Source organism: Lissotriton helveticus, chromosome 1_2 (genome assembly GCF_964261635.1).
Source record: "Lissotriton helveticus chromosome 1_2, aLisHel1.1, whole genome shotgun sequence".
Classification (NCBI taxonomy): Eukaryota; Metazoa; Chordata; class Amphibia; order Caudata; family Salamandridae; genus Lissotriton; species Lissotriton helveticus.
In genome coordinates, this window is record NC_136058.1 from 156,428,252 (window position 1) to 156,449,677 (window position 21,426).

Below are 21,426 nucleotides of genomic sequence, written 5' to 3' on the forward strand. Positions count from 1 at the left end.
GACACCAAGTCATTAAGGTGTCATAAGGACTATAAAATAAGTAATCCCAGAGGAGGGGTGACACCATACCTTTTTTCCTCTTTGACAATGCAATGCTATTTTTCTTTCTATGGAACACAACTCATCATGCTGTTGATTTTATTCTTTAATCGCAATGCCCTACATTTTCCCTATCTTGGACTGCCTTTTTGCTGATGCTGCTGCCTTATGCAGTAGACCTGGAATTTTTGTGTGCCGAACTAATTGATTTTTGCTTTATATTTCCTTTTTGCCATGCTCATGGCCATTAGAGGACTTTAAAATTGATTCCTATAATCCCTTGTTTTAAATCTTTAGATGCTGTTAAGGAGAATCAAATGATCCTTCTGTCTTTAATGGTGGTAGGAATCTGTAACCTCTTATCTAATATTTGCTTGAAGCCATCCTCTTTGAATACGATCCTCTGATGAAATGTGTAGTGCTGTACTACATGTTTTAATATGCTTGACTGAGATGCTTAAGAAATTGCTTATCTGTATCAATTTTGGAACGTTAATACAATAACGAAACTCTTTAAATTGCCTAAGTCTATTATTGTGTCCGGATGTTCTTTATTTGAAACTGTGCTAAATTTCTCCATTGATCTAAATTCGTTGTAGGGAGAATCAGCTAATCTTTTCAAAATTTTAAGTTCTACTTTTTTTTTCTGTGTTGCAGTAGCAGAGCTTCTAGTGTGTATCATTCTTGTTTAACTTAATTTTTTAGGAGGTTAGGACTCCCCATTGCGATACTTTATTTTTACAGTATGGTCTTGAGAGAAGTGTATTTGAACCTTATTTCAACCTTGTGAGTTAGTCACCAATCAATGGTCCTCATTGCATGGCTAAGATTGTGTTTTGGATATCCTAATTTCCACTCATCCTGTCAGTAGAGAAAGATCCATCAAAGGACCATTCACCAATGTGGTAAGGGTAATACTGTAATCCGTCTAGCTGTAGGGGACCCCGTACAGTCAGAGGGACAAATGAGTAAGTAGTGATTTGAAAGTTAAATCTAAAAATATTTATACCGCTTAAGCTGGATCAGTGCATCCGAATGTTTATGCACCCTCCCTTTGGATTACCTGATGTTCACTTTCTGAGCAGCTAAACATTTGAGGTCGTTCATCATTTGGGATGCTTAATGTATTTCGGGTGCTGTGAAAACAAATAAGCATAGGGAAATTGCCTTGCTCATATTTTCCAAATGCAATCACTCCTGCAATAACACTGTTGCATTTGGTTAGAAAATAGGAATGTATTGTGCTTTCAGATTTCTGATTTATTACATAACCCATTTACAGTATTATATAAAAATGAATCCACCTCTGGATTACTTGACTCTGGGATAGTATAATGGGAGTTGGCGATTTGACAAATAAGTGCAATTTATTGACAAGTTGTTGTAGGAAACACTGTATCATTCCCAAAGGAACATTATTAAATATCTCTGCCTGTTTTTGTAAATATCTGCTTTTAACTCCATTTTTTCCTTTTTAACTATTTATATTTCCTTGTGCTTTCATTTGTCTATTGCTTTCCATCTGAGATAGGCATATTCTTCGGAAAGGTACAGTAATGATTGTAAGTTGCTCTTGACCCTGCCTTGAAATGTGCCTAAGTTTCGTTTCAGCTTTTGTCTTTGAACCTGGTTACCATCTCATCATCATCCACTTTATCCCTGGTTAACGTCTCCTTTCCTCATCATCCACATTGTCCCTGGTTACCATCTACTCATCATCTACTTTGTCCCTGGTTACCATGTTGTCATAATCCACTTTGTCACTGGTTATCATCTCCTCATCACCCAATTTGTTCCTGGTTATGGTCTCCTTATAATCCACTTTGTCCCTGGTTACCGTCTCTTCATCACCCACTTTGTCCCTCGTTAATTTCTCTTCATCATCAGCTTTCTTGTCAAAGACTGTATAGTAACCGAGGTGAGTTCCCATACGACGACAACAGGCACCTGTTCCTTAACATTCATTCCTTGTAAAGAAACCTCTCCCCCCTCATGAGAGGCCACATAAAAGCAGTCTTACCCAGAACACCACCTACTTTTTGTCAGTTTTCAGAACTTTATAGAGTTTACCTCACTGACTGCTGGTCCAGGCATTTTTCCATCCCTGTGCTCTTTGAATAGCTCCAATATGCCATGTTTGGGGCATCTGACCAGAGGCTATAAGATCATTGTGCTTCACCATTACTGAATTGATCTAGGTTTAGTATTTGTCATCCTTTGATTCTGGTGACTAGCCCTTGAGGTGTTCAAATAATTTTGTGGTCCAGGATTCATAGATAGAGTTGCTGCTAGGCTGAGGTGTGGCCTGTGCTAATTCTGCACACCCACAAGTGGTCTGCCCTTTGTGTTGCCCACCTTTCAAACTGTTTGGGAAGGTGCCTTGAAAGGTTTTTCTTTTAAATATGTTTTCAATGTAATGGTTTCCCTTGCTAGAGTCCAGGGGAGGTGTGGCTTTCAGAGTTCAGAGGTTTCCTACCTTCAGACATTTACCAATAGTTTAGCCTTCGGTCTTTGGCATTTGCACTAGGATTTGCTCCTAACGTGGCTTCCAATTTCATTGAAGAACTGCAAAATGTAACCTAGCTGTATTTTTGTAAGCCTGCTACCCCAAGCAGTCGTTTTGCCACACTATGTGATCCGCAGTGCAGGAATATGGGCAGGTCTGATATTGCATTTGGCAAATGTACCCTGAACAAGAACATATTGACACCTTCTATCTCCACCCTAAGTAGCTGGATTTAGATAATTACCCCTTTGGCTTCGGATGTTTTACATGATGTAGAACTGCCTAAGGAAATTCAGGACTGGTCCAGCAGGGCTGTCATTGCTTCTTCAGCAACAAACAAATGACTTTACTTTTGCTATTTAAAGTACATATACCTCAGCCAAACTTCCTATTTCATCATTCAAAATAGGTTGAATTTTGAAGCAATGTGAGGCATGGCTTTTTGGTAGGTGGTTCTTTGTTTTTTGGTGTTACTTTTTCTGGTGTCATTGAAGTTCCTTAATTCTATTCTGTGGTATGCTATAGGTACTATGTCTGAAGTTGGAACACGCCACTTGGTGATATACTCTAGTAATGTATGCACTGAGATGAGGAAGGGAATGGAAATGTAAAGTCTTCACTACTAACTGGTAATATCCCCAATAACTCCCTTTCTCTCCATTTACTATCCCTCGCAATCTCTTTCTGGGGCTTCTATGAGAGGTATGGGCAGTTAACATAGGAAGTGTTCTGAGTAAGACTGCCATTTGTGGGGCTCTTCAAAGAGAGGGGTGGGATTTACGTTGCACAAAGGGAGTAGAGAGAGAGAGTTAAATAGAATGAGACAGCAGTCTACCTGTCAAGAGGAGTGGATTTACAACTGATTAATGGGCTTAATGGGACGAAAATAAAGAATGAGATCCCCGTAAATTTTTCAAAGTAATTGTAAACTTGTAATCCTTTGTTAATGCAAATTTGGTGCATGTATATTAATAAATAATGATGGTGAAAATAATCACTAGATGACATGTTTCAGCCCCACGCAAGGAATTAGGCATCTACACGTAAGTCTTGACGAAAGCACTAGGGCTAAAACATGTTGATTAGTGATTAGGGTGGGACAATATATCACTCTTAATTCAACACCAGTATAGTACGTGTTTTAACCATATCACAGCACCAAAAATAAAGGGACACCTCGGTGACCTTTAAGTATTTTTATCTATATTACAGGAAACCCTGTTAGGTTAAATATCAAAAGGATTCCTGGAATACGGTAGAGCTCATCGTGTTTATAGGGACAAGGATGAGACCCGATGAGACACCATTAGAGTTTGGGAGCTTCCGAAGAAAAACAACAGACGGCCACTGGTATCAGAATGGTTACTGAGGCAATAATTGACTGAGATAATACCAGTGTAGAATGCCATTATCAGGGTGCTAGCTTGGTCAGCAAGATTTGATGGTGTGAGCTTCAGAATTTCCAACAATCAGGCTGGCATATAATGTTAAAATAAATTATAGATAAGCAGGGCCATGAAAGGGGCCTAAGGGGAACTGGAAAGGGAGAGGAATGCAGATTGCTAGAAGTATCAAGAGAGAAAACACAATGTTTTGTAAAATAACTTATACTTTGAGGACATTCAAAACCGGGAGGGAGAGAGTGTGTATGCGTATTTGTCTGTGCATGTAAATATCCATGGTGAAATCTGACCTCCTTCTTACAATACCCGACCGAAAGAACCTGTACCCAACTATTTATTAGAAAATACATTTATTAGATCAGGCATAACACCCCAAACACCTCCCCTGAAGCAATGCCCCTGGCCGGGAAACATCCTTTACAATGCAACTTTTACCACGCAGTGCTATTACAACGCAGGTTTTACAACGAAAACCATTACAACGCATTGCGCTGGGGGGCGCTCTAGGATAGGGAATAGATTTATTTAATTTACTATCCAACACCTTCCCTAGTGTCCACGGGGACTGGAGTTGGAATAGTAAATTAAAATATTCACTATCCAGCACCCCAAAGCGCTATGCGTTGTAATGGTATGCGTTGTAAAAACTGCGTTGTAACAGCATGCGTGGTAAAACATGCGTTGTAACGTCATACATCCCCCCTGGCCCTTATTGTGGCAGCTACATGAATTACAATGCGTACATGTAGGCTGAGATGCATGCCCACACGGCTCCGGTCTACATCTATTTTGTTGCTAGGATTGTGCCTTGCAAGTTAATATATAAAACTGGAGACAGCACGTTATGTTAAATGATCTCCAAAAAGTAAGTGCTCTTAGTATTTCTCATTTACACAACTCCTGCTGAACCTTGGGACTCCTAACACAGTGTCTTCAACCCTTTTCTTTTCACACGCTTGCAGAAACCGTATGCCTGCCAGATTCCCGGGTGTTCCAAGCGCTACACCGACCCAAGCTCTCTGCGGAAACACGTCAAGGCCCATTCTGCCAAAGAACAACAGGTGCGTAAGAAGGTAAGGCATCAATCAGCCATGTGTCAGTCTCCTGTGAAATACGAGAGGACATGTCATCAATATGCTTAATTTAATTGTTAATTGTTTAGGAGTCATTTAGCAGTATTTCTGTTGCTAGGAGCCTACAGCAGCTGGCCCAAAGAATGCACTTGTTAATGTAAATTTGCTAGGTGCTCTCTTACAAGTGCAGTACATTGTTTCACAGAATTTCTATATTACATCTTCTTCTCATGACTGCTCTTTTCTATGTATTTGATACTTGACCAAATCGTGTAACAGATTCACAAAAATAGATGAAGTGGCAAGCTTTTTCAAAATGTTGTCCGAATCCGCAATATCTAGAAAAACAAGCTTCGCCAAATCCAATTGCTCTAATTTATAACTCGGGTGTGCGAAATGTGCAAAATTATGCGAAATTATACGGAATGATGCAAAATGGAAATCCGTCATTTAGGAATGTATATTTAGCTAACGCAAGGATGCAATTCAGGCTAAAAAAGTGCAAAAAAGCAAAAGCTCTGTAAACAACAACCGCTCGCGTTCTATTGTTGCTGAGCTTTGGTGTAAATTTTTATTGTGAATTGTATGTTCATGGTACACGCATAGTTACGCAAAGTGGCATAATGCCGTAATTTCAGGAATTTTGCAGAACAAGTGTGACAAAAATTCCTGGAATTTTGCCCAGGCCTACTTATAACTCAAAGTGCCTCTTCAATGGTTGATGAGTTTGTCTGTGTCCACAATATTGTGGATGGGCAGTTGGGTAAATGCAATAATGAGTAGATGAATAGATTTCTGAGTGGAAAGCTGAATGACAGAGTGCATTTACATTATGTGCTTGGGTGAACCAACTCACCAGACCTATTGGCTTTGGAAAAAACTGTCTGATAATGATGTACCAATGCTTCTGCTGGAGAACCAGACTATGGTGTAGCAGAATAGCCAAGTTTTCAGGCTCACGCGAGACTTAAAGTCATCACGTTCTGATTGGAGATGGAGGACAAGAGTATTCCACAGCCTCAAGGATAAGCACAAATAGCTCTTTCTCCTCATTCTGCCTGGTAGATTTGAATAACTGCTACCAGAAAGGCCTCTGCAGATGGTAGTTTGAGTATAGGAGTCTAGGGATTATAACTGATTCCAGATTGAATAAAAGCTGGGCCCTGATGGCGATTCCTATATGTATGCATTAGGGAAATTGTGAGAAAATACGTTGTTGCTTGAGGGGGGTGAAAACTCAAGCAACAGCCACAATCCTTGTAAAGATGAACGACAAAAAATCACTAAATTAACCTGTGCTTAAACCTATGGTAGTATGGCACAAAAGCAGTCAGGCTTAACTTAGAGGCAATGTGTAAAGTATTTTTGCAGCAATTAAACAGTAATAAAGTGAAAACATAATACATGAAAAAAATGCTACACCAGTTTAGAAAAATAGAGTTCATTTAATTAAATAATTTGTCACCTAAATGACAAAAAATCCAATCAGTAGAAACGGAGCTATGATAGTTTTAGGTTTAAATATAGTGTCTAATCAATCAATCATATAATTTGTAAAGCGCACTACATACCCGCAAGGGTTTCAAGGCGCTGAGGGGAGGGGGAAAGAGGGGTGCTGTAGCTACTGGTCGAACAACCAGGTCTTGAGTTGTCTCCTGAAGGTTAGAAGGTCTTCGGCTTGTCGCAGGATGAGGGGGAGGGTGTTCCAGGTCTTGGCGGCGCAGTGGGGGAAGGATTTGCCTCCGGCTGTGGTTCTGCAGATGCGTGGGATGGTAGCCAGGGAGAGGTCTGCGGAGCGGAGATTCCTGTTGGGTACGTAGAAGGAGAGTCGACTGTTGAGATAGGCTGGGCCGGTCTTGGGAAGAGCCTTGTGTGCGTGGATCAGGAGCTTGAAGGAGATTCTTTTGTCGACAGGGAGCCAGTGCAGGTTCCTCAGGTGGGGGGTGATGTGGTCGCGGCACGGGACGTCGATGATCAGGCGTGCAGAGGCATTCTGGATTCTTTGCGGTCTGTTGATGAGGTTGGTCGGTGCTCCGGCATAGAGGACGTTTCCGTAGTCGAGTCTGCTGCTGACTAGGGCCTGGGTGACTGTTGTCCTTGTGTCTGTCAGGATCCATCTGTAGATTTTGAGGAGCATCCCGAGGGTGTTGAAGCAGGAGGAGGAGACAGCGTTGACTTGTTTGGTCATGGTGAGTTTCGAGTCGCCATGACCAAACAACCTGGGATGACTCCCAGGTTGTGTGCGTGGTTGGTGGGTGCGTGGAGGTCCCCAGTGATGCGGGCCACTGGGAATCGTCCCACGCTGAGGGGTTGGGCCCGAGGATGAGGATCTCCGTCTTGTCTGTGTTCAGTTTGAGGTGGCTATCCGCCATCCAGTCGGCGACGGCCTTCATTCCCTGGTGTAGGTTGGATGAGGGAGAGGATCAGTTGTGTGTCATCGGCGTAGGAGATTATGTTGAGGTCGTGATATCGGGCGATGCGTGCAAGAAGCGCCATGTAGACGTTGAACAGTGTCAGGCTGAGGGAGGATCCCTGTGGGACGCCGCAGATAATCTCAGAGGCTTCGGATTGGAACAGGGGGAGGCGGACTCTCTGGGTTCTGCCGGAGATCCAGTCCAGGGCCTTGTCTCGGATCCCGTCGTGTGCGTAGTGTGCGATGGCAGACGGTATCGAAGGCGGCGGAGAGGTCCAGGAGGATGAGGGCCGCCGTCACGCAGTTGTTCAGTAGTATCTTGATGTCGTCTGTGGCGGCGATGAGGGCGGAAACATCAAAGCACCAACCACGGACATCTAGTTGCACAAGACTGAGGTAAAGTCGAAAGTTATGGCCGACCTTGATGGATTCAGTTTGGATACACAACGTTGATTGGGCCCTGTCTCCGCTTACCTTTGGGCTTAAAATACATTTTGTAGTAAAATGTCTGAGAAGGTAAAGTTCAGCGGAACAAGGCAGCCGGCGGTGTCCAAGGAGGCCGCATCATTGTCCAGAAGCAGCTAGATGACGTCGTAGTGAAGATTTTTGCATTTTGAAAGTCTATTTTAGAGAAGTAGAAAATCTGTAATGGGACAAAGCTGCAGGCTGTAGCCGACCAGAGCTCCACGATTCCAGATACCAACATAGTGATAACTGCCTCAAAAGTAGGTTGACCGGCGATGCGCCCTGGATGGATCGGCGAGCATGTAGGTTCCAGTCTTCTCTCAGTCCACAGAGCAGTTTTTGGCGGAACGTTTTCTAAGTCCCAAGTTTTAAATTTGGCCTACCTGGGCACCTTTAGCACCATTTCCAAGGGTCCACTTGGAGGGTTAGGACTCACTCAGGCTTGGCCCAGGTGCGGGTTCCAAATGGTTGGAGCCTTTTCTGCCCTTGAGGCTCTGATTAGGAGGCCAGCCAACTAGTCCTTAGAGACACTCTGGAAGTCTTGGGTTCAATCAGAAAAATCAGGTCTTAATCAGCAGGGCAGTTCTTTGAGGGCACAAAGGCAGGCTTCTGGGAGTAGGACAGTCCTTTTGTTGCAGAAGGGCAGTCTCTAAAGTACACAGATGGCCACAGTCAGCAGGGTATTCCTATAAGAGTCCTTCCACAGATCCAGAAATTAAGAGTGGGTCTGAGGGTCCTGTATTTATACCTGGTACCAACTTTGAAGGGAACAAAACTGCAGATTTCCACCCACATAATTGTCTGGAATTTCCTGCATCCCCCGGTCCCAATCTGTCTGCAGTCACAATAGGCTAGTATGAAGTTCTTTGTGTGTGAGCTGAAGAAGTGTCTTTGAAAGGCAAGTGGAGCTGGGCACCACAGCCCCCCATCCTCCTTGAATAGCCTTTCCTGCCAACACCTAAGCCCTCTATTGTGTGGTTGTATAGGAGAAATACTTAACAGCCAACTTCCAACTACATCTAGTCATCTGAATCAGAAAACATGCTGCTGGAACCAAATGGCTATGACAAGAAAATGCCCACTTTCTAAAAGTGGCATTTTAAAAGTCTTTTTTTGTTCCTGGTAGTTCCCCTAGAAGGGGCAAGTGCACCACCAGTTTTTTATTGTTGTGGAGGGTTGCAGGGAACGCAGCAGCCCTCCAGCAACATTATAAAACTGCACTGTAAGCATGTAAACATGACTCCAGAGGAGTTTACCATATTTTTTTAACACTCTGCAAGCTAAGGCCGGTTGCTCTTCAGCTGGCATGTGGGGACTCTTTGTGGTTGGTTTTATGGCTGCACTTTGTGAACTGAAAAATGGTTAAAAAATACTCAAATACATATTGAATGTTTTTTTTAAATAATGTTAGACGTGGGGGTCTCTAGTTGGCAATGGTTTGCACCTTTGTCCAAGTAGGGACCCTTCTTCCTAGTCAGGGTAAGGGGGTGCACTTCTAGCCTGCCTGCTCGTGCCAAGCTACTAAGGGGGTGAACAGGGGCTATTTTAGAAGAGGCCCTCATAGGTTGCCCATCAGGCATTGCAGCACCGGCCTGACGAGGAGCAAGCCCTATGATGAAGCATGACACCCAAATGGGTGTATGAGGGTCCCACTTCCCAAATTGGGAGACACCCACACTCCACTACTGAGTAAGGGTCTTGACCAACTTAACCTCCTTCTTTCCCCACCCTACAGGCACTGCATACTCCTTCGGTGCTACATAGGAGGTGGAGACAGCATTGTCCAAGGCATACCAGGCCCTTTCAGATGTGAAAGAAATCTCCTCCCCCTATTCTGAATGGAGCCCAGGTCTATCTATTCAGGCCAGCCCTGACTCACCCTGGAAAGACAAGACACACCTTAACCCCCCCTCCTCACCCCCAGTGCTTGTATGAACAGAATGCATATCCTGAGCCACTGTCACTCCAAAGCCAGAGAGTCAATGCATAAATCCAGCAGAGGCACACTGGATGGTGGCTAAGAAATACCTACTTTCCAAAAGTGGTATTTTCAAACCCAGAATGTAAAAATCATCCTTACTAAAAGATGCATCTTTAGATTCTGAGTTCAGGTTTACTGAACTCCATTTTCCTATCCTGTTCCTATGGACAGTTATACTTATAAGATGTTCTAAGTAAACTCCCCATTCTATCCTATGGGACAGATAGCCTTTCAACAGTGAAAACTAAATTGGCAGTATTTCACTATCAGGACATACACTGCACCCTGCCCATAGATGTACCTTGGGCCTATCTTAAAGGTGACTCATATGTAAAAAAAAGGGAAGTTTAGGCCCTGGCAAGTGGGTGCACTTGCAGGTCGATATGGCAGTACTAGACTCCACACAGACACTGCAATGGCAAGGTTGCTTGTGTGGGTGGCACAATCAGTGCTGCAAGCCCACTAGCAGCCTTTGTTTTACAGGCCCTGGGCACACACAATGCACTGTACTAGGGACTTACACTAAACTAAAATAGCCAATTGTGGAAACACTAATCCATGACAATAATTTACAGAGGGAGCACTTGGACTTTGGCACTGAACAGCAGAGGCAAAGTGCCCAAATCATCTAGACCACTAAAAATGAAGTCCAACACACAATAAACAAGCAGGAGGCACAGGCAAAAAATAGAGGGGAAACCCACGCCAAGGATGCCAGGTCTAACAATGCTCTATTGAAAACATTTTGTAACAATCACTATTATGAACCATTGTAACGTGTGAATGTATGAAATATATGTTTGGCTATAGTTATTAGTGACAAAAAACTGATAAGTCTGCTTTATATATGTTGTTGTGCTGACCATGTGTGGATAAAGCCAATAGGCCCGACCCTTAGCAAAGCCTGTAGCTCTGCCTTACTTGAAATGACAGCCTTTATATAATTTCATGACATACTCAGTCGTACACATTGGTGGCTGTATGTGGCAGGGTGCTGGGTGCTCGCATGAGGGTGGGTGCAGGGCCTGGACCGCAACCCACCCCAGGCACGGCAATGGATATATTACCTTATGTTTAAAAAATTCTAAATTCATTGAAGAAACAAAGGTTAAAGCAATGTTACATTTAGGAATTGTAATAATATCTTACTTTACATTATAGAAACCACTAGGAATTCTCTGAGAAAAGCAAAGGTTAAAGGGATGTGATAGTTAGATAGCTAAATACCTCACATATTACATCACTGACATGTTCTATGACATCTTTGATAACATCACTGCAACATCTGAAATGACATATTTGATAACAACGCAGTGCATGGTGGGACACAAGTTATAGTTACTTTAGTGTACAAGTTATAGTTATTTGAAATAACTATAACTGGTGAATTTCAGTGGTTTTGTCAATTACAATGATATATTTTTACTGACATTTTCACTTAATTATAACATCCCTTTAACATTTGTTTTTTTCAGTGAATTTCTAAGGTGTTGTTAATGCAAAGTAGGATATTACCATACCTAACAATAATGTCACTTTAACCAGTGTTTTGCAGTGAATTTCAATGTTTTTTAATGTAAAGTGAGATGTCCATTTGTCTATTGCCGTGCGCGACTTGGGGTATACGTGCCCAATTCCCTGCTGGTGTCCTGTTCCTTGCTGTACACAGCCTTCAGCCTTGCACTTAGTAGGGTGGATGCAGGGCTTGACTACAGGCCAGGTCCTGTACCTAACCTGCTTGGGCACCCTACCTCCGCAGCTCACGGCCTGTGACCATGCGCAGCGCCTGGCTGTTGCACAGTCCTTCATGGCTGTATGTATATATATATATATATATATATATATATCAAACGATACCCTTGCAGGCATAGAGTGACACATCAACTATGCAAAAAAGAAGCAGAGAACTCTGGGTAGTTCCCAGGTTTAGGTGGAAGGCAGCTCCTGTATAGAGCACCCTCAACACCAGTGACACTCTAAATTTGCTCACCTCAAATGTCTGCTTTTCTATCAAAGTTTTTAAGCATAGGATTAGCACAGTGCTATCCACGGCAAGATAGAAAGGGAGCAATTAGTAGTAATGGGGTAACCCAGTAACCCTCAGAACCTGAGTGTGGAAGCTAAACAACAACAGTGGTTCTGTCGGGAATCACAAATAATTTGAAAAACTGTAATTAATACATATCCAGAAAACATATCCCGTGAAGGATGTAAGGAGACACACACTACCGAATATGGTTCTAACGGTAAATCTTTTTATAATAAACCTTGTTGTGAAAACCACCACTGTGCATTACGACAATCCGGAGGCCCTCCTCTTTTGGGCTAAATATAGGTTCCCTTATTTTTCATTTCAGGTGATCGCTATGGCGGCACCCACACAGATCGTTCCATATAGATAGAAGATATAGAGATAGAAAGGGACACAGTCTTTTGACATTTCTACAGCAAAGTTTTTAAGCGTAGGATTAGCACAGTACTATCCACGCCAAGATAAAAGGGAAATATATATGTTTATGTATATATAGTCAGGACTTTCTCTCATTCAGAAAAAAAGCCACCGACCCCCAGGGATGCTTAATTTGTTTTATTTCTTAACAGATGGTCTTCTACCGACATGTTTCGCCTTCACGGCTTGGTCACGGTACGGCATGTAATGTCACAGTGCAGTATACATAGGATAAAATGCATGGTCATAGAAAAGGGCTACAAAGGTCACCATTCATGAGCGCCATTTTGTAATGGTTGATTTTGACGGGGGACATTTCTTTCATATCAATGTTAGTTAACACAATGCAAATGCGATCTGATGTTTGTAACAAATATACATATTTCAATATTCGATACATCACGTAAACCCCAATTTATATTGGGGGTTTCTAATTCATATAAAGCTTGTGCAACTTGTTTCCTTTTCTAATAAATACATGTTAGCTCCCGACAGTTGGTTGTTAATTACAGTACTTTTTTCATGTGGGATTTTGGGATTCCGGATTCCGGATTCCAGCCGCAGACCGCCTCACTGTCAAGCCCCACATTACCGGAGGTTCGTGTGAGAAGTATATGTGTATATATATATATATATATATAACGACTTGTTACTTGAGTATCCGCTGTCACTCCTTATCGAGAGTTGCGTCGCCTGCAGAGACTCCTCGAGCCAAGTCTCGCAATACAAACTCCAAAATGAAGATGCTGTGTACGGTGATAAATCTTTTTATTTTGCTGCTGCCAAACGCGTTTCGACTGCCAAGCAGTCTTGCTCACTGGACAATGAAGTTACAAAAAGCGGCCATTTTAAAACATTCAATTACGTACATTTTAAAACTACATGTCAATAGACATGAAGAACAGACTCGTAGTTTGTTTCAACATTACACAGGATAACATCGTAAAACATTACTTATATTTACAATTACATTACGCAGAGGGCTAATTAATATACATTTTACTTTTATATTAAAACAATGTGTTTAGTACCGTCGCTTAGCAAAAGGGTTCATTTAAAATGATGAATAAACCATACCGCGGGGGCCGAAAAAAATAGGCGGTCACAAAACGTGTTTTCCCATGCAATTTTCAATAGGAAACTTTAGCCGTGGCTACAGCCCGAACTGCTGAACGGAATTACACCAAATTTTGCAAAAAGGTAGCCCTTGGTTCAGAAAGAACTCTCTTTGTTAAATGGTGTAAATCCGTTCAATAGTTGCTGAGAAAATCAAATAAAAACATTTTTGATATATTTGGCCGCGCAAGATCCGCGCACCCTCCTGATCATGAGCTTTTTGCTAATTGGCTGTTAACACTCCAAACCAGGAAGTGTTGGCAGCCATCTTGTGCCTCGGTAGAACCGAGGCACAAGAAATCAGCAAAACAAATGAGCAAAACACGAAAAGGGGGCAGGGTAGAAACACCCTGACCCCCTAGGCCTGCTTAGGGGGGTCCCACAAGGACCCCCATGGCCCCCAAAAAAGATGTCAGCAAAATACGCGGAGGATCCGTGAATCCGGACGAAAATTTAAAAAAAGGAAGCGCTGCCTTCCAAGCTTTGTTATTAATTAGCCCCTGGGTGAGCCAAATCCCGGGGGCATTCTCTCTTCTCTTCCGGGTGTAGAACACACCGTTGTTCATCCACTTCTTGATTTTACGCGTCCGGCGTCCTCTGCGTCATCCAAGGGGGCGGGCTTGATGTAAACTCTGCCCAGTTAAAGAAACAAGGACCTGTTTCTTCTTCTGGCAAATATAGTGGAGTCTCTGCGTTATTCCAGGTTTCCGGCTGCTGCAGAAAGAGAGGGGAGAGGGGTTCGTTCATACTCTCCGGTGCAATAGTCATGCCCGTCTCGGTTCTGGTTTGGCTCCCCTCGTCACACAGGGGTACCCCAACGGATAGTGTTCCCTAGTGTATGTAGGTGTTTTAACTGTATTCTAAGTGTCTTTTAGCATAGCACTGGCTCTAGGACTGGTTAGTCAGAGTCAGTTACCACCAGTACCCATCTGAAAAATGTAAGGGTACAGGATGATTTTGCAACAAGGCCGCTTTCTGCTCCTCTGTTTGTTCTTTCTGCATGTCTTCTTTCTTTGTCTTTGAGGACTTCTGTTGCTTCTTTCAGCATTTCTTTTTCTTCTTTCTGTGTGTTTTTATTTCTTTCTTCACATGTCCTACCTCTGTAGGCATAGTTAGAAACTAGCATTTAAAAAACCTTTGAAATTAACTGAAAAAACAATAGGTTTCAGGCACGTATAGTTACAAATTAGCATTTAAAAAACCTTTGAAATTCACTGAAAAAACCATAGGTTTCAGGCACGTTATAGTTAGGAATTAGCATTTAACCTCATGGGTGCTGCTGACGAGCTCAGCTCGTCATGAGGCGCAGCGAAGATGCCCTCATGACGAGCTGAGCTCGTCACGGCCGTTGGAACGTTCGCACGCGGGGCTAATTTCCCCGCTGTGCTGAACGTTCTAAAAACGGGTGTGGCCGTGACGAGCTGAGCTCGTCACCAGCATGCCGGCGCTGCGCGCGGCTCCTCCCCCCGCACAGCGGGGGGGAAACACCCCGCAGCGAAGGGGTTAAAATTCTTGGAAATTCACTGAAAAAACCATAGGTTTCAGGGGAGTTACAGTTAGTTGGACATTTCACTCATACAAAACCATTGAAATTCCCCCATTATAGTTAGTTCAGCTAATTATAACTCACGTGCCTGCAATGCACTGCTGATGACGTCACATATTACATCACTCATGACATGGTAAGTGACATCACTCCTGACATCACTGATGACATCTCAAATGACATCACTGATTACATCATCCTTGTGATAGAATGGAAGACCTCCTCTCACCCTGATATAACCTTTGATACACACACTCAAAAATAAAAACTAACATTTTCAAAACAATAGACATTCCAATACCACTTACAACACACCTATTCAGAAATTCCAAGATCTACACACACATCCACTCATTCACCAACAGTCCGTTATATGTTTATGTTTAGATGCTTGTAAAGCGCTCGAATGCCGAAGGGTCTTGGCGCTGAGGTGTGAGGGTAGAGAATGAGTGAGAGCGTAGCCTAAGTGGTTGTAAAAAGCCACATTTTTAGGCTCTTCCTGAAACACTGGAGGTTAGGCTGGTGTCTTAGGGACAAAGGCAGTTTGTTCCAGAACTTGTATGTTATAGCTCGACCCCCCCATCTGGCTTGTTTGAACTTCACAGTTTCTATGAGACCTTGACTGGCCGACCTAAGGGCACGTCGGGGGACGTATAGTGTGAACAGTTTTTGGAGGTCCACAGCACTCCCCCATTTATCGCCTTATATACCAAGGTTAGAGATTTGAATTTAATGCGCTGTTTGATAGGCAGCCAGTGGAGTGATCTAATTCTGGCAGAGGTTGGTTGTCCTCTGTGCAACCCCAGGAGAAGTCTGGCTGCCACATTTTGCAAGGACTGCATTTTTTGCAGTTGGAATTTATCAATTCCTAAGAACAGTGCATTCGAGTAGTCCAACTTTGACAAAAATAGAGCTACCATCACTGTTTTTTGGAGCTCTTGGGGTATGAATGGAAACATTTTTCTCAAAGTTTTTGGAAGGAGAAATCATGAGGAAATGAGAATGTTCACCTGCGCACCAAAATTTAATTTGTTATCGAAAATGATTCCTAAATTTCTGACCTTTTTGACAGGACGAGGACATTTTCTGGCCTCAGATGGCCACCAGACCGGGTTCCATAGAGGTTTGCCTGGCCCAAACTCCATCACCTCTGTCTTCTCTGTGTTGATTTTCAGATAGCTCTGGCACATCCAGGCCATGATGTCGGTGAGGCAGGCGTGAAATCTAATTGCTGTGGTCTCTGGCTGGTTGATGATGGAAATAATGAGCTGTGAATCATCAGCATACGAGACCAACCCGAAGCCATGTCTCCTTACTAAGTCAGCCAGAGGGGTGACATACAAATTAAATAAGGTCGGTGATAGTGCAGATCCCTGCGGCACTCCACAGGGGAGGTGAAAACTCTCAGACTGCATACCATCCCAAAACAGCTGCTGCTCCCTTGCCTCCAAAAAGGAGGACAGTAGGAACAGGGCGGTCCCTTCGACTCCTATATCCCTCAGCCGCTGCACCAAAACCGCGTGGTTAATGGTGTCAAAAGCGGCTGATAGGTCAAGGAGCGCAAGGACCGCCCTTCCCCCTGCATCTACAGTTCTGCGGATCTCTTCGGCTGCGAGAATTAATGCTGATTCCGTCGAGTGACGTGGGCGAAAACCATGCTGTTATGGATCCAGCAGATTGTTTTCGTCAATATATTCAGTAAGCACTCTGTTAAGTTGTTTTTCTAGCACTTTTGCAGTAATAGGGAGACCGGCTATGGGTCGGTAGTTCTTAGGTTCTCTAGGATCTGAGTTTAGTTTTTTTAGAAGAGGCGTAATGGCAGCCATCTTCCAAGTTGTAGGGTAACGGCCAGTGGCTAGAACTTGATTCCTAATAGGGGCCAGATTTTTGCAGATCTTATGAGCTGCTTGATGCATAACAGGGGGAGGGCAGGGATCGGTGGGTGCGCCTGATTTTATAGAGAGTAAAAGGTTTTCAATCACTTCATTGTTCATTGGCTGAAAGCAAGTCAGTTTGCATTGTGGACTGAGATTGGGCGTTATCGGGTCCAACGATCTGACAGGGTTTGAGAAATTATTATATATTTCTCTCACCTTCTCTTGAAAGTAGTTCGCCACTTTGTTACATAGAGGTTGATCTGGCTTGAACGCTTTGTCTTGCTGTGGTTTGGCCAGCAAGTTAACTGGTTTAAACAGTTCCCTGGTGGAATTGCCCGCCTCCTTTATTTTACAGTAAAAAACTGTTTTTTTGCGGCAATGATTGCTTCTTTATATTCTAGAATAGTGCGATTATAGAGGGCTTTTGTGTCATTGTCATAGTTTTGCCGCCATTGGCGCTCCGCTCTCCTACAATTAACTTACAAACTTTTAAGTTCTGGGGAGTAACAAGGTGAAGACGTTTTGACTCTTTTTACTGTCGCTAACTTTTTAGGCGCGACTTTATCAGCTGCTGATATTAGCCAGTCGTTGAACTGCTGACCTGCCTTGTTGTTATCAGAGTCAAGAGTTGTTGGAAAAAGATGAAGCGCAGACTCAAAATCCCCATCCTTGGTTTTGTCCCATCGCCTGATTAATGCCTTTAAGACTTTGGCTTGGTCTCCCGGTTGTATCTGGGTAAGTTTAAATTTGAAATGAATGGCCTTATGGTCTGTCCATGGAAGAGCTTGTAGGTTGGAAACCGTGATATCAGGGTCCCTGGTGTAAATCCCATCCAGTGTTTGGCCTGCCAGATGGGTGGATCCACTTATTAATTGTCTAAGGTTGAAAGCCTCAATATTGTCCAACAGCCTAGCGGTGTCTGCGTTGTTATTTGCTTCTAGGTGGTAATGAAAATCACCAAGAATCGTAAGAGGGAGCGAGCCAGTGTAAGAGTCCAAGAGCAACAGGAGGGCCTGGGAAAAAAACCCTCTGGTTCCCGGCGGGCAGTAAAATCAGTATCCCTTGGAAGCTCTGAAAGTTATTTAATTTAACACAGAAATCCATTGCTTCTGCTGGGAGGGTGGAAATCATTTCGAGCTGTACTTTGAAATGGTCGCCGTAAATAATCGCTATAACTCCTTCTTTGCCCGTCGCTCTATCATGAGAGAGGAAGGCATAGCCCTCTGGAACGGCTGTATTCCAGTCGGGGACTGAGGTGCTGTCTGTCCATGTTTCGGTTAAAAAAACTAAGTCTAGTTGAGAAAGTTGGATGAGGTCTTCCAGCTCATATTTCTGCTTAGCTACCGATCGGACATTAACTAGCAGGCATTTAATGTGTTCTATCGCTGTGCCATTGAAACCCCGACTTCTGTTGTCAATAGGGTCTTTCTCCTCCCCTCCCCTCCTTTCCTTGAATTGCCTGTGGCCATGGAGCCCATCCCAGTGTTAGCAAGAAGTTTAAACGTGCAGTTTGTGCAATGACCCCTTAGTTTACTATCAGGCTGTGGAAGCATGTTTTGGGAAACACATGTATTAGCTCTCAGATCTGACAGAAATTGCCTACCATATACTCCTGGTACGATTTCGCCTGGGGTTCTGGTGCTGGTCGCGTTTCAGGCACTGTCGGGCGCAGACCGGCTCGCCTTTGGCGCGCCAGCAGCGTGGCAGCTGCGTGGCCGCTCTAGCGCGTGTGATATAGTGGTGGATCCAAAAAAGACTAGAGCGTCAACCCCAGTGCAGTGCGGTCCCGACTAACTTCCGGGTACCGCAGGGGCCGAGCGCTCGATAGGAGTTGTAGTTTCAGGTGTTTAAAATTTAACAAACATGTCCCCAAAGCAGCATTTATGCCGTGTCACGTCTAGTAAGGCTAACGCGTGAGAAATAAACTAATTTCGAGTGTAGAGTCAATTCCAAAACAGTGCAATTTTATTAAAAGCAATGCGATATATTTAAAAAGCAGTGGCTATACAGACTACGCAAGCCTCCCGGGTCTGACACAGTCTCCAAACAAAGATGGCAAAAATTAAAATCCTAACACCCACACGCTGTGCGGTCACTCCAGCGCGATGTGATATAGTGATGGGTCCAAAAAAGACTAGAGCGTCAACCCCAGTGCAGTGCGGTCCCGACTGACTTGCGGGTACCGCAGGGACTGAGCGCTCGATAGGAGTTGTAGTTTCAGCCGTGTCACGTCTAGTACGGCTAGCACGTGAGAAATGAACTAATTTCGAGTGTAGAGTCAATTCCCAAACAGTGCAATTTTATTAAAAGCAATGCGATATATTTAAAAAGCAGGGGCTATACAGACTAAGCAAGCCCCCTATACAGTCACTCATACATGTACTCACTCATCATATGTACTCAAACACCTATACACCCTGTTACACACTGACACTCATCCATAGAGTTACTCACACACAGTTACACATGCAAACAAAGTATCAAACATCCATTAAATTGCATATACAGCTATACACACACACCACCACAATTACTGCTACAGAAACTTACACATACTCTCTTAAGCAATCACTTATAGAAACACATACTAATTTATACAGGAACTCTTCCAATCTCTCACTCTCACATATACTCACTTATGTACACCAATACTCACATATACTAGTTTAAAACATATGCAGTTACTCATAAAGACACTATTGAGACAGTAATTCACGCACTAACACTCCCATACACACACTCATCCACCCATACAGTCCTGCACACATGCTGTCTTCAACACATACAAACAGTGAGTCACTCATTCATGCATCTATGCACTAAGTATACACACCAACGAACCATACAGAGACTCAGACACTCATACTATTACTTAAAAAAACAACTAATAACCTATATAGACACTCATGTAGCTACTCACCACCCCATGAGCCACTTATACACAAAGTGAGAGACTGATACAGATATTTACATATTTAAACATTACTCACTAACCCATGTATTCACTAAGATACACTTAATCAGTCAGTTATACAATCAATTTTTGCCAAAAAAGTCATCCATTTAGACACTTATATACCCATTTATTCTTCCATCGACCTTGAGATATTTATATATAAAACATTTTTAATTTTCAGAAAAACACACATTCACTGGATGATGTCATCAGTGATGTCATCAGTGATGTCATTTGAGATGTCATCAGTGATGTCATGAGTGATGTCACTGACCATGTCATAAGTGATGTAACATGTGACGTCATCAGCAGTGCATTGCGGGTATGTGAGTTATAGTTATCTGAACTAACTATAACGAGGGAATTTCAATGGTTTTGTACGAGTGAAATGTCCAACTAACTATAACGCCCCTGAAACCTAAGTTTTTTTCTGTGAATTTATATATATATATACATACACACGCATATATATGCATATATATATTTATATCTATATATACATTTATACATATATATATATACACATATATATATTCACTGAAAAAACCATAGGTTTCAGGCCTTATATAGTTAGGAATTAGCATTTAAAAAACCTTGCAAATTCACTGAAAAAACCATAGGTTTCAGGCCTTATATAGTTAGGTATTAGCATTTAAAAAACCTTTGAAATTCACTGAAAAAACCATAGGTTTCAGGAGTTATATAGTTAGGAATTAGCTTTTACAAAACCTTTGAAATTCACTTGTGGGACCCCCTGAGCAGGCCTAGGGGGTCAGGGTACTTCTACCCTGCCCCCTTTTTGAGTTCTACACGTTTGTTTTTCTGCTTTCCTGTGCCTCAGTCTACTGAGGCACAAGATGGTTGCCAACAGTTTCTGTTTTGGAGTGTTGACAGACATTGGCAGCCAATCAGAATGCAGCTCTCACACTAGAGGTACGCGTACGTGCGCGTACGGTACGCGTACGGTAAGCGTACCGTAAGCGTACGGGTAAGCTCACGGGTAAGCTGCTATAGATATATATATTTTTTTTAACCTAAATTACTCAAAATCCACTGGAGCACATATCTTGAGAAACATAGCAAAGGCACATCGGGCTACCAGTCCCTACAATTTTGCCAAGTTTGGTGGAAAACCATTCAGCCGTTCGGGCTAAAGGTGAGTCCAACCGCCCTATGGAAATTAACATGGGGAAAACACGTTTTGGGACCCCCTTTTATCTCGGCCCCCGCTTGACGAATCCCCCCGAAACTTTCAGGGAAGGAGCGGAGCTCAGCGAGGCAAAGTTAAGGAAAATTACAGGCAGATCCCTCAACCGGCGTCAAAGTTATTCCCAATAGAATGTTGCGATTTCCCTATGGAAAACAATCCTAACTATATATACCTACTGGCTATCGCCAGTAGGTAATATATATATATATATATATATATATATATTTTAATTATCATTCTTACCTATAACTACCTAGTGGAGACTGCCACGGTGTGATATATTAGTATATATATATATATATATATATATATATATATATATATATATATATATATATATATATATATATATATATATATATATATATATATATAGTGGCAGTCACCACTGG

General features: G+C 42.8%; 1 protein-coding gene across 3 annotated transcripts in view; it reads left to right on the plus strand.

Moving 5' to 3' along the window:
* The window catches only part of GLIS1 (GLIS family zinc finger 1), a 1,570,389-nt gene that overhangs the window by 1,271,041 nt on the left and 277,922 nt on the right, over nucleotides 1-21,426 (plus strand). For 2 of the 3 annotated variants that reach the window (XM_078673453.1, XM_078673456.1), the window contains exon 5: nucleotides 4,911-5,021. In XM_078673453.1, the coding sequence (XP_078529579.1) occupies nucleotides 4,911-5,021 (111 nt within the window). The remainder of the gene's footprint in view (nucleotides 1-4,910; nucleotides 5,022-21,426) is intronic. The other variant, XM_078673455.1, reaches the window with a different exon arrangement.